Raw genomic sequence first — 14,604 nt, 5'->3', positions numbered from 1 at the left:
GTCTTAGAAAAATAAGAAACAACACAGAAAGCAGTTCATACTGAAAAAACAAAGGTTTTGAAGACATTCTGATACAAAACCTATCTAAGAACACTGCCAGGTGCATAAAGTACCTTCATGTGAAATTTCATAAAAATTGGTTCAGTCGTTTTCGAGTCCATAGAGAACGAACTAACACACACATGCGCGTGCGCGCACACACACACACACACACACACAACCAAAGTTCCTTTGATATGATAAAGATTCACATGCAAATAAAAGTTCAAAAAAGATCAAATGTCACATCTTGACAAACCATTAATTTTTACAGAAAAAAAATACACAAATAATGCTATATTTGGTAATGAAATAAGTCTTACTGAGATGCCATTACAGATCACATCAAAGATGATCCATGGCGAAATATCTTTTCTCTTCCTGTGGAACAGTGCGTAAATAAGACCACTGAATTGTTCAAAGCAGCAATTGAAGCACATCTTCCCACACGAAAGTTCTATAGCAAACCCCACCCTCCCCAATGGTTTACTTCTACTTGCGCAGCAGCCATTGTTCAGGGGCAACATGCATACCACAGATTTATCTGACATAATTCTAGTACAAACAAAAGTTTATAGAAACTAGAAGTAATTGTAAGAAAGTAGCGACAGCTAAGAGAGAATATATCAAAACCACAAGAAAACGCATCGAAACGCAAAAATTAGGAATTAGGATTTCTGGAAAATGTACAACAGTGTAGTAAATAATGGGCAATCAACAGCCGCTTTAGAGTGCAGAGGGAACGAACTCACACAAAGTTCCTTTTATATGAAGGTAGAGATCCATATGTCTTGTTTTCCAAACGAACAGATACAATTATCCAGGTTAGCATAAAATAGTAGCCAATGATTTATCTGCATTATCAAAACCTATTCTTAGTATAGGATCTATAGTATACATTATTTATCTGCAAACTGAACTTTTTAAATAATACAAAACATCAATAATCATTTGAGAATTCCGAAAATCAGAAATCAAAGAAAAAAAAATCAAAAATAATTATTATGAATATTTAATTTAAAAAATGTCCGACATTACCTTTCAAACCAAATTCAAACACATTAACTAATAAATAATACAAAATCTCAATAATCATTTGAGAATTCCGAAACATATAGTTTTCTTTTTAAAAATCTATATTAGGAAAACCAAAGAAAAAAATTAAAATAGCGCAGAAATATTTAATTAAAAAAATGTTCGACATTACCTTTCAAACCAAATTCAAACATATTATCGATTCATGTTTTGTCTTCATAAATAACAAGACACATTTATCTAAAATTCCAGGTTAGATTTATTATTGTTTTAACCAACCACTAGAAAAAAACACACAATGTCAGGTGAGTGAATATAAATTCATATAAATGTCTCATGTTGATAAACTTCATTTGTTACAGAAAAAATATGAACAAATCTGTTTTTTTTTTAAATTATTCTGGTCTGGTGGAATATCTAGCTTTGTGTTATTTTTTGTCTCAGGTTGTCTCTACGAAACCCTATGCAGAAATACTTTAGAAAGTCGAAGATAGTGTCTAGTAGGCGTTCAAGTTTCCTTTTTTTTATTTGACTAGTTTTTACAGTTAGTTTTAAGAAATCAAGGGGTTAGTTCCTCCTGGAGCTAACACTTGATTCCATTAGCATTTGAATTTATATCCAAGGGTTCTTTTAAGAATCGACACTATTCCCTTTATGGTTGCTATTTGTATTTCATTACAGCTTGGTCTTCCAGGGATTGCTCCTAAGTATTTCTGAAGATTCCTTTTTATTAAGCTAGTTTCTCCTATCACAACCAGTATAATTTTTATTTCTTTTAGAGACCATGTCGTTTTTTAGATCATTTTTTAGGTCTTGATATTTTGTTATCTTTTCCTGTTCCGATGTGAGACTTCGGGCGTGTGTTTTTAAACTTTAATGGATGTTTTTCAACTTTAATGGATGTTTTTCAACTTTAATGGATGTTTTTAAACTTTAATGGATGTTTTCTTAGAAAATGAAAAACTTGGTGGAAATGGTTATGCACGCATTTCAAAATATTACGATTTCAACTCCATATATGTACTTTCATTTCTGTTCATTGTTATATTGTCCCGTGAAAGAAAAAGAGAGTTAATTAAACAATTAATGAAAATTCCGATATTTATTCAAGCAAATATTGATTACACACACAACATTGTTAAAATAGACTGGCGGTAATTTTTATAAAAAGCTCAAATAAAATAAAATCGTACAGACTATGAATTTAATCATTTTTTAAATAAATTTTTAAATAAGATTTTCATTTGTATTATTTGGGTTCTCCACATTACTGGATTTCTTTCAGTTCTAGTGTGTCTACGTTATTGATCCAAAAATTCATCCGCTATTCCAGAGACTCTTAATGTATGAGCATTCCTTCTGTTTAATGGTCTTTTTGGTTTGTTTGCCTGTGTGTGTTGGTAAATATTTCCAGATGTTTGCTGATCTATTAAGCTGCATCACTTTGCAGTGGAAACATTGATTTGTGTGTCTTGATTTTCAAATTGAAAATATAAACCCACAAACTTTACAAGAACTGAAATAGGGTTGTTAGTAATGTGAGTTGTGCAATGTTGTGGTTTTGAGCATATTGAGAGATGAATCGATTAACATCCACAGAAAATTAAGATATGCTTGTGATTAGCATCTCGATGGTGTTACACACACAACTGATATCTATGGAATGTATTCGATCTTTTGTTTGCTTTTGTTTCTCCAGCCTTTTGTTGGTTGGTTTTGTTTTACACCATATCGACCCTTTTCATGTTTTTTAATGCCAAATCCAAAGATTTTGAAGAAAATTGTTTAAACATATTTGTTGTTTTCAAGTCGGTTTCTATTTAACCCATAGTTGGGACCCTAACAGCTACTACCACTACGGGTCAGAGTGGATATGAGAGCAATGGCAATTAAAGGGTGGCTCCACACTCCCAAAACCTGCAAGCTGGGGCCTCACCACTGGATATAGTTTAAGGTCATATCCAGGACCCCAGCCTTTTGTATTTTGTGAGATGCCCAGAATAGAAGATAAATAAGAAAACCACGGATATAGAGTTGGGGGTCAGTAATTTTGAAAAATGTAGTTCTATATATTTTATAAATTATATAAATGTAGTTATATATATTTTCAAAGAAAAGGGTTTTTAGTTATTTTTAAAACAATTTTCTTTTGCTGAGGATGGTGAATCCTACCAGATGCAGTCATTTATTTGCTATTCCAGATTTGTGTGTTTCTACATATTTTTTCAAGCTATTGCAATCTGAAAATGCAGTTCTGCTCAAGAATAAGATTTTTCTCCAGCAAATACTATTTGATTTTGAATATTTAATCATAATTTACTTCTAGGGGAAAGTATTATCGTGCCAAGATAAAGACCCTAAATAGTTGAGGATAGTGCCTAGTAGGCATCCAAGTTTAAGTGTGCATTTGTCTATGTTATATTAAGCTAGAACTACATGAAAATTTAAGTACAATAGGATTTATTTCCATTTCTATTTTTATACAGCCGTTACAATGGTTGTGGGAATAAAGGTGTTGGATGGAGCTCAAAGATGATTTCAGTCTTAGAATTTAAATTGTGTAGCCAACAGAACAGTTAGATAATCTTAAGATATGTGCACATATACTGCATTTGAAAATACATACATGTCGCTCTTCATTTTGAGGGCACTACCTGGGCAAAGGAAAAATTATTCCCAAATAAGCATTAAGATAATGCAGCCTGTTCAAAAATATTCAACATGAAATTAAACAAAGAAATGACAACTACTAAAAATGCGGTCTCCTGTGCACAAAGACGTAAGACACTGTTATATATATGAAAATGTAGTTCTATATATTTTATAAGATTTTTCACTTTTTAAAACAATATTTTTGCATGGGATGGAGAATCCTACCGGAATGCAAATATTCTTTAGTTATTCCAGAGACTCCAACGAAGATAGTGTAGGTATTCAAGTTCTAGTATAAGTTTATCTATGTTATATTAAGTTAGAAGTACATTTTTATATAATTCTATATACGTTAAAAGGTTTTTCAATATTTTTTAAAACATTTTTTTTTGCTGAGAATGGAGAATCCTATCAGATGCAAATATTCATTTGCTATTCCAGAAACTCCAACCCTGTGTGTGTTTGTATGTGTTTTTTCAAGTGCTTAAAATCTGAAAACGCAGCTCTGCAGACTTGACAAGAATAAGGTTTCTCTCCAGTGTGAGTCCGAACATGTTTCACCAAAACAGAAGCATCAGAAAACGACGATTCACAGACGAGGCAAGAATAAGGCTTCTCTCCACTGTGCGTTCGCAAATGTCTTTTCAAGTGGTCGCTCGATGCGAATGCTGAATCGCAAGTATTGCACGGAAAAGGCTTTTCACCCGTGTGCGTTCGCATGTGACGTTGTAAGTTCGAACTCACTGAAAATCTTGCATCGCATATTTCACAAGAATATCGTTTCTCTTCGCTGTGCGTTTGCATGTGTTTTTGTAAGGTCGACTTCCGTGAAAATGTACTTGAACATATCTCACATGAATATGGTTTATCGCCAGTATGCGTTCTCACGTGTCGCTTAAGATCAGAATTCTTTGAGAACGCCATCGGACATACATCACACTGAAATGGTCTCTCCCCAGTGTGCACATGCATGTGTTGTTTCAAGCCAAAGCTACTGGAAAACACGAACCCGCATACAAGGCATGGATGATTCTTTTTAGCAATGTGTTTTTGCATGTGTATCTGTAAGTTTGAACTTGTAATAAAAGCACGTCCACATGTTTCACAAGAATAACGTTTTTCGTGCGTGTGGGTTTGCAAGTGTTGTTTTAAGATGGAATTCTGGGAAAATTTAGATCCACATATGATACAAGAATATGGCTTCCCGTCAGTGTGACTTCGTTTGTGTCTGATCAAGTTTGAACTATGTGAAAATTTTAATTCACACATGTCACAAGAATATGGTTTTTCTCCTGTATGTGTTCGTATGTGGTTTGTTAAATTGGAATTATTCTTGAACGCAGATCCACACAGTTTACAAGAATATGGTTTTTCTCCACTGTGTATCCGCATGTGTCTTTTATATCCATCCTTTCTTGAAAATGCAGCTGAGCAGATTTCGCAAGAATATGGTTTTTCTCCTGTTTTCTTTTGCATGTTTTTTAAGCTAAAACTCTCAACAAATTAAAGTCCACAAATAAAATAATAATTTTTGTTTAGTTTTCTTTATGTAATTCTTAGAAACCAAGCAGCCTCTTGAGTCTAACACTTGATTCCGTTATAGTTTTTGTATGTATCCAATTGTTAATTTAAGAATTTACTGTACATCTCAAACTTTATACCAACTAAGAAAAATTATTGCCTATATTTTCTCACGTCAGTTTGATCTTTTTACCTTCAATGTATATATCAAAATGATTCACTACTTCGCATTCTAAAATAATTATTTTCTCTCCTTTCTGTTTTGTTTTAGAAAGAGAGAGAGGGGGAACAAAAGGAGAAAGAATACGAATAATCGAAAGAAGTCATATCTGCAGAGTCACTCAATGCCTCCAAAGTCAGATTAGACAAACATTGGAGGAATCACCCGCTTCGTTTTGACTACAAGTCTAGGGATGATGTGTATTGAGAGACTAATCTGGGGTGTATAGGCCAGTGTTCCTTCTCACCATATATTGTATTGTATTACCAACAGGAGTTAGGGTTAATGACTTTTTTCTGTTGCTGTAAACCGTTAATTTTAATTTGCAAAATGGAAATTTTGGAATAAACCACATTCTCGGGCAAAGCCGGGACACGGATAGGGTAGTACAAATGAAAGTTATTACGTACAAGATGATTTTTCTTCTGTTTGAGATTTTTTTAGATCAAAATATCAGAGAATTCAAATTCACATATAAAGTGTTTTTTTTTTAGTTTTATGTAATCTTTATGAATTAAACAGCCTCCCTTGGGTCTAACACCTGGTTTTCTTCTTCCATGTATTTTTTTTCTTGAATGGTCAAAATGCAGAAGAGATTACGATTTCTCAGCAATAATTTCCTTCAGAAATAATTCATTCTTCACTGCAATTTTTTCTGCAAATAAAATAGAATTATGTTAAAAAATATATTTTATCACAAAAACAGTTGTGCTATTAGTTTAGAATTTCCTTCTCCTAGGTTGGTTGCCTAATTTGATTTAAGAATCAACATTATGGTGAGAAAATAGAGTTTTATCCTTTCCCCATGTGCATAAGTATTAGCGACTCAATGGAACTTGAAGGCAGGGATATTTTACATTGGTAATAATAACATATGGTGTTTTTCAGAACTGATCTTTTATTAGTTTTTCTGCATCATTTGTTCCTGCTCGTTTGACTCCTTGATCTCCATCAATTTACTGTTTTTATACCTCAACAGAACTTGATGGTAATTTAAACATATTATGGTGTTCTTCAGAATTGTCATATCTATTCCCTACCTCATTTGTTACCGCTCATTTGACTTGGTCAAGTTATCTTCATCAATTTGCTATTTTTACATCTTACAGCCTCTGATTCCAAGAACTACAGGCTTGTGGAACTCTCTTCCTGCTGACATTTTTTCCCCTTACTTTTAACCTTGATTTTTTTATTTACACTACAGCCATTCATCTGTCCTGGCAATAATCATCTTTTGTTTTGGTTAGATCTTTACATTAAGGGGCTTCACGCCTTGTTTGGGGGTGATTTCCATAAAAAATTATATATCCAAAGGTTGTTTCTTTCTTTTTATCTATCTACCAATCTATCTATCTATCTACTAGAAAGAAAAACAGCCATTGTTTGATTTAGGTGTTAATTTAAACCACATGCCAATTATGCTGCATTAAACTTCCTTTTGTAATCAGAAGAAAAAATATAAGTTCTCAATATGACTGCTATTTTTAAATCGGAAAACTGTTTTGAATTTTTTCTTATTTTTTTTCGGAATTAAAAGCTTTCATCAGAGAAAGAGTTCTTTAGCTTTGTTGGCTTCTTTCTTTCTCTTTTTTTTTCCCATGGAAGTAAAAAGTCCATCAAGGTTACTTTTGTTGTGAATGCACACATAGAACTCTCTTGTATTAATCCAAAATTGCATACATGTTCCCCAAATATGAAGCTGAAAATGTGATGGTTCACAGAAACATCCCAGAACAAAATAAAAAATATAGAAAAAAATTATTATTTTGCATCTTAGACTGTTTTTTTAAGTTTGTCTCTTTATTCTATATTTTTTTATTTTATTCCAAGATGCTTCCACGAGCCGACACAGCCTCAATCTATACTTGTCAAACATGCATGCTCGTTTCATGGAAAGTGTTCAACTGAGCTTCAATCTATGGTCCCCCCTCGCCAAACTTTCACAAGAAACACTCGTCTAGCTGTAAACACTATCAATAATTTCCCCCACTCTTTATCTGTGCCTAAACCTAAACGTAGAGTCCATGAACAAAGCTTCTTTCTTAGAACTGCACGCCTGTGGAATTGTCTTCCGTTTTCCTGCTTTCCGGCTGACTACAATATGGTTGTGTTCAAGTCTAAAGTAAATAAGTTCTTGATGAGCCGTTCCATATAAGTTATTAAATTTACCAAATTTTCATTACTAATGATTACTATATTGACCAATTTCTACTGTACACTCTTTAACCCTTATCCTTGAGTGGCCTCTGGGCCTTGATAATGTGGTGATGCCTTTGTAAAAAAAAAATATATATATATATGAACAATTACAAAATTTTGATACTTTATAATTTTATATAACACAATTAAATCTCATAATAATGCTGAATATTGCAAAGAAATTGTTTTCTTTTAAAATAAACGAATAATACAATAAATAAATTTAATAAAATACATTTATAAATTTAATAAAATACATTTATAAATTTAATAAAATACATTTATAAATTTAATAAAATACATTTATAAATTTAATAAAATACATTTATAAATTTAATAAAATACATTTATAAATTTAATAAAATACATTTATAAATTTAATAAAATACATTTATAAATTTAATAAAATACATTTATAAATTTAATAAAATACATTTATAAATTTAATAAAATACATTTATAAATTTAATAAAATAACTAAAAAAACTAAAACAAACAAAATCAAAAGAAATAAATTATTTTTTGTTTAAATTCCATTTTTTTAAAACTATTATTTTACTGTAATTTTTATAATCGGGTGAAAATAACGGAAAATTATTTTGGACCTTACATCAGTGAAAATGTGTGAAATCACATTTGGCCACCATGAGAATTAAAAAGACTAAAACGAAATTCCATATTCATATTGTATAGTTTACAGATCAGATATTGGAAGGGGGATGAAATAATGTTTTTTCGCATCTACAAAACATAAAGAAATAAAAATACAAAAGTTCTTTTGCTTTAATTAAAATTATTTTAAAGATTTTTTCTTTTTATAATAAGTTTGGTTACTGAGCAAAAATAACACAGGCGAAAATGTGTGACGCCATATTTGGCTGTCCTGATAAAGTGCAAATATTTGACATAAAAAAATTTATTAGTATAAGAATTACTAATAAGTCATCTACTAAATAAATTTTGGACGCTCACAAAATCTTTTATAATAAAGCCCTAAAAGATTGTGGTTACCAGAACATAAAATTACGTTAAACTTACATTCTATACAAATAAACCTAAAAGAACGTAAAAGAAAAATTATTTGGTTTACACCTCCTTTTAACTAAATAGTTAATCTTAATTTAGGAAAAATATTTCTAAATTTTATTAAGTTTCCTTAGTAACATTCTCCATTAAATTTTAATAAAAATACTATTAAATTAAGCTATAGTTACAGTAATAATTTGCAATATATTACAAATTTATAAATGAACAAGCAATAAAATCAAAGGAATTGAAATATTACCAATTTTTAATATTTTAAAAATTTTCTATAACAAATTTAATCTCATAATGTCAAAGAATTAAATGAATAATAATTACATTTATAAATTTAATAAAATGACTAAATAATTAAATGAATAATAATTACATTTATAAATTTAATAAAATGACTAAATAATTAAATGAATAATAATTACATTTATAGATTTAATAAAATGACTAAATAATTAAATGGATAATAATTACATTTATAAATTTAATAAAATGACTAAATAATTAAATGAATAATAATTACATTTATAAATTTAATAAAATGACTAAATAATTAAATGAATAATAATTACATTCATAGATTTAATAAAATGACTAAAAAATCTCAAACAAACAAAAAACACAAAGAAATATCTGAAATCGTGTTTCTTTTAATTAATTTTTCTTTTTTAATTATTATTTTACTATAATTTTAAGTACCGAGCGAAAAAAACATGGGATTATTTTGGAACTTACATCAGTAGAAACGTGTGAATTTACATTTGGCTATGACAAAGTGTAGCTATTCAGCATGGAAAGAGAATTAAGACTTAAGACTAAAGTGCAATTCTCCATAAAATTTTTAATAAAAAATACTATTAAATTAAGCGTTAGTTTCGGCAATAATTGGCAATATAACAATAAAATAAACGTATTGACATATTAAAAATTTTTGATATTTTATAATTTTCTATAACAAAATTAAATCTCATAATAATGCTGAATATTTCAACGAAATTGTTATTTTTATCCTTTTTTAAATGAATAATAAATTTATGAATTTAATAAAATGAATAATAAATTTATGAATTTAATAAAACGAATAAAAAACTAAAACAACAAAAAACACAAAAAACTATTTGAAAGTTTTTTTTTTAAATGATTTTTTTTTAATTTTAGTATTTTACTGGAATTTTATTATCAGGTGAAAATTATTTTGGGACTTACACCAGTGGAAACGTGTGACAAAGTGCAGTTATTCAACATAATGAGAGAATTGAAAGTTCAGAGTTAAGACTAGAACAAACTTAGTGGTTAATAGTCTAGACATGATAAATTTGTATGGGACATCTGTTGTTCATAACCTACGGCACTTTGGTCCAGAGTAGGATTTATGCAATCAAAATATGGAGATAAATGTGTCATAAGAGGACAAGAGGACATATTTTCCTCTTATGATATGAAGAAATTGATTTATTACACAAAATATTAATTATCCAAATAATAACATATAATAAAATATAATAAAAATAATTATTAATATAATTAATAATTATAATGATAATATTAATTATCGAAATAACATATAATAAAAATAATTATTAATATAATTAATAATTATAATGATAATATTAATTATTCAAATAATAACATATAATAAAAATAATTATTAATATAATTAATAATTATAATGATAATATTAATTATCGAAATAATAACATATAATAAAAATAAAATATAATAAAAATAATTATTAATATAATTAATAATTATAACAAAATAAAAATACTTAAAATATATAAAATATATAATACTATAAAATTATAAAATATAATAAATTACATAATTACAAAGAAATAACAATAAAAGATTGCATAAAATGATATAAAAAATTTGAATCTAAAACTTTTTTTAACGTCTCTGGAGATTTTCAAAAGATGAAACAGAAAGTATTCTTTTCTGTTTTCACTAGAACCTTCTCTAGTGGCAACTATAAATAGCAGACGATTGCTATTTATAGTCAGTTATAATACAGCACTGGGAAACGTTCATAGGCGACCAGACCTTAGGACTCCGATCAAAGAAATCATACGCAAAATTTGAGTCGTTAAATAACAGATGAACTGGACAACAAGATACAGAGAAAAAATCTCTTTCATCTATAACTGGTGAATGTAAATTTTTCTGAATTATATTTGATTAAAGGCATTTATATCTAAACTATCAAAACAAGCATTACTAAAAAACAATTACTTAAATCCAAAGGGAAATAACTAGAAAACAGAGTTATTCCCCTTGCACTAACGATTGTAAAAAGATTATTAGTAATTAGTTTTCCTTTCAATTTTGTTTTTCTTTTCTTTTCTTTATAATAAAATTTCTTTTTTTTTTCAAATTAACTTTTTTTTAAAATCTTTTTATTTTTAATTAATATGTTTGCAGCGTTCCATTACCCCTATATTCAGACACAAAAACCGTAACAAAATGTAACAGATTGTTTGAAGTTAAAAGATGAACATAACAGTGTGCAAACAAATTTTTTAAAATTGGTTTTATTAATATTGATATTAATATTTATAGGGTTCCTAAGCATATAAAAATGCTCAAAATTTGCGATAATTATCGTAAGGAAGTTATAATTTTGCAAATAGGATTTACAGCATTTGGTGAAAGTGCACTGGGGGATCACCCAAAGACGGTCAATGTGCACTGGTTGCCCAACCTTCAACGGGTGTTTATTCTGAAAGCCGTTCTTAACATGGAGAGGTTGAAGGTGTTTATTCTGAAAGGCATTTTATTTTCAACTTCAGAACAAAAGATACAGATGAAAAACTAATTTGCTTATTCCATGGAGTTTTATAAATGGCTCTTAAATTCAGAGCAAAACACATGTTGTATAGTTTACAGATCAGAAATTAGAGGTGGGGGTTGAAAAAATGTTTTTCGTATCTACAAAAAAATAAATAAAAATACTTGAAAGCTTGTTTTCTACAAATTAAAATTATTTAAAAGTTTTTTCTTTTTACTGTAGTTTTGTTATAGAGGCTATTATTTTTACTCTCACACTAGCGGAAATGGGTGACCTCAATTTGGCAGCCATGAAAAAGTGCAGTTATTTAAAAACAGGGAGGGTAAATTGGTATTTTGCATTTTGCGCATCAGATTTCCCTGATGCTCACATGAGCTCAACCAAGGCATTGCCAGGGCCGCTGCAAGAAAGGTAGGCTCTCTCTACCGTGCTAGAAAACTACTAACACCCGAAAGTATCATGTACCTCTATAAGGCCACCATTCGCCCATGTATGGAGTATTGCTGCCACATCTGGGCTGGTGCATCTGCTACTAGTCTCTCGCTCCTTGACAAGGTTCAAAAGAGAGTTGCAAACCTGATAGGCCCTGAACTGGCATCTAAGCTTCAGCCTCTGTCCCATCGACGAAATGTTGCATCCCTCTGCCTTTTCTACAAGTATTTTAGTGGTGAATGCTCTGACGAACTGCAATCACTTGTGCCCCCACGACGCGAGCACCCTCGACAAACCCGACAGGCTACTAGATCCCACCCCCACACTGTAGAGGTCCCTAGATGTAAAAGAACTTTTTACTCCAATAGTTTCTTCCCCAGAACCGCAAGACTCTGGAATTCCATTCCAGGTCCCTGCTTCCCCAACAGTACTGACGTGCAGAAGTTCAAGTGTAACGTGAACCGACACCTTGCTGCCCAAATCCCTACATAGTACCCCAGTAGTTGTTGCCCCTGATAGTAGCCCCCTACACCAAAGTGGCAATTTGCCTTGTTTGGGGTGAAAATGTAATAAAAAAAAAAATAAATAAATTAAAAAAACCAGCATCTTATGTAAACCACCTGAGCATCAAATTTTAAAACACAAGGAAACAAAAATAACATTTATTGGATGCAAATTACAATGAAAACAAAAAAAATAAAAAAACAACAAAATGAAATACAACTTGATCAGTGTTCAGCATATTCGGGCAGTTTATGTTAACTGCCGGTCTACCCAGGCCAACAATTATAGAAATTTGGTTTGCGAAAGTACTCAAAAATCAGTTTTTGTTACTAGGTGAAAATAACAGAGACTATGATTTTACCTTAGTTTAATTTGAAAAATTAGTTGCTATCTCATTTGATTTGTCTCTTGCGGTTTTGTTTACATGTGCGTCGAAAATGTATGCAGGCTTGGACATACAAAATGGTCATCAGTGATTACAAGGGATTTCATTGCATAATAAAAACTACTTGAATTGTCTGTGCCAAATTTCAATATGATATTCATTTTCAGCATACTCAAAATCCTATAAAATCTGTCATTTTAAAGGTGAGTGTTAAGGTTGAAAGAAAGTAGAAATTTACCGACATGACAAAGTACAATTATTCAACGTAAGAAAAAAAATTGGATTGGTTGGTTGTTTTATGGCATATCAACCCTTTTCAGGTTATTTAATGCCGAATTCAGTGATTTTGAAGAACAATGTTTTAATAGAATATATTTGTTTGTTTTTTTCAAGTCGGTTTCTATTTAACCCATAGTTGGAACCCTAACAGACACTACCACTCCGGGTAAGAGTGGACCTGGGAGCAATGGCAATTAAAGGATGGCTCCACACTCCCCAAAGCCCGCAAGCTGCGGCCTCACCATCGGATATAGTTTAAGGTCATATCCAGAACCTAAGAAAAAAAAAGGGGGGGGGGATCTAGTAAAAAATTAGTAAGTCTTTTGAAACAATATGAATTCACCACAAAAATCACTTCAGAAATTTACATATAAAACGTATTGATTTAATTAAATACTAAATTAAGAATTATTTTTTTTTAATCAATCATTCTTTTACAAAAGGAAAAATAATTTTGACTTAAAAGAGGAAGAAACAAAAACGATAGTTCAAGACCAGTTTGGAAATAAAAGTACTTGACTTGTCTGGGCCAAATTTCAATGTGATATTCGTTTTCAGCATACCCAAAATCTTATAAAAGTTGTCATTTTAAAGGTGAGTGTTAAGGTTGAAAAAAAGTAGAAATTTACCGACATGACAAAGTACAATTATTCAACGTAAGAAAAAAGAGGGGATGAAAAATTCAATAAGCCCTTCAAAACACTAGGAACTCACCACAAGAATCACTCCAGAAATTTGCACATAAAATTTGTTTATTAAATTAAATACTAAATTAAGAGTAATTTTTTAAAAAGTCAGAACATCTTTGTAAATGTTTAATGTTTAATAATATTACAAAAGGAAAAACAATTCGGGTTGTGTTTAGTCTTACCTTTTTTCCGTATATTTATTTCGTTTTATTTGTTTTCTTTGGAACGTTTTACTTTTTTTTTTGAGACTGAAAAGAGGAAGAAACAAAAACGATAGTTCAAGACTAGTTTGGAAATAAACAAAAATAAACAAAATAAAAAAAAATCTAAATAAACAAATAAACGGTACAAAATCCAGACTTTTTTTCTTTTATAGGATTTTCAAGTCAAATTCAACTTTTTACAAATTTTCTTTTGTATGAAGTGAAAAGTAATAACACTCTTTAGAAGACATTTATTTGGAATAGAATTTTGAGATAAATTAGAAAACTTTAAAATGCCATGAAATGATAAAATCGTTTTATTTACTTTGTTGGTGTTTCATTCCAATATTTCGCTAAAAAATTAGCCTTATCAGGGTTTTAAGTCCAGTTCGTACAGTTAACAGATAAAAGGAGGCAACGAATCAGTGAACAAGGGTAGACAACCCTAGTGTGTGTGGAAACTGTCAAGACAATCACTGATTACCTCCCCTTATTATGTTCTGGAGTAAAACATGGGCTAGTCTGTCATTTATCTGCAAAAAATGTCAAATTTGTTTTTCATAAATGAAAAAATACTTGATCAATTTTCTGTGATTTTTGGAATATGCAATCTTCATTTCGTG

General features: G+C 30.0%; 1 protein-coding gene across 4 annotated transcripts in view; it reads right to left on the bottom strand.

Annotated features, from left to right (window-relative positions):
- The window catches only part of LOC145269681 (uncharacterized), a 66,222-nt gene that overhangs the window by 2,210 nt on the left and 49,408 nt on the right, over positions 1 to 14,604 (bottom strand). For 2 of the 4 annotated variants that reach the window (XM_080125393.1, XM_080125392.1), the window contains exons 2-3: positions 13,961 to 14,026; positions 2,162 to 6,122 (exon numbers count right to left, since the gene is read on the bottom strand). In XM_080125393.1, the coding sequence (XP_079981519.1) occupies positions 4,159 to 5,202 (1,044 nt within the window). In that variant the 5' untranslated portion in view covers positions 5,203 to 6,122; positions 13,961 to 14,026 and the 3' untranslated portion in view covers positions 2,162 to 4,158. Of the gene's footprint in view, positions 1 to 2,161; positions 6,123 to 13,960; positions 14,027 to 14,604 lie in introns of those variants that run through there. The other 2 variants (XM_080125396.1, XM_080125397.1) reach the window with 1 other exon arrangement.

The sequence above is a fragment of the Euprymna scolopes genome, chromosome 45 (genome assembly GCF_053919585.1).
Source record: "Euprymna scolopes isolate OS-2025 chromosome 45, ASM5391958v1, whole genome shotgun sequence".
NCBI classification, from domain to species: Eukaryota; Metazoa; Mollusca; class Cephalopoda; order Sepiida; family Sepiolidae; genus Euprymna; species Euprymna scolopes.
Note: the sequence above shows the minus strand (reverse complement) of the source record. Positions and strands in the feature narration are given on the sequence as shown.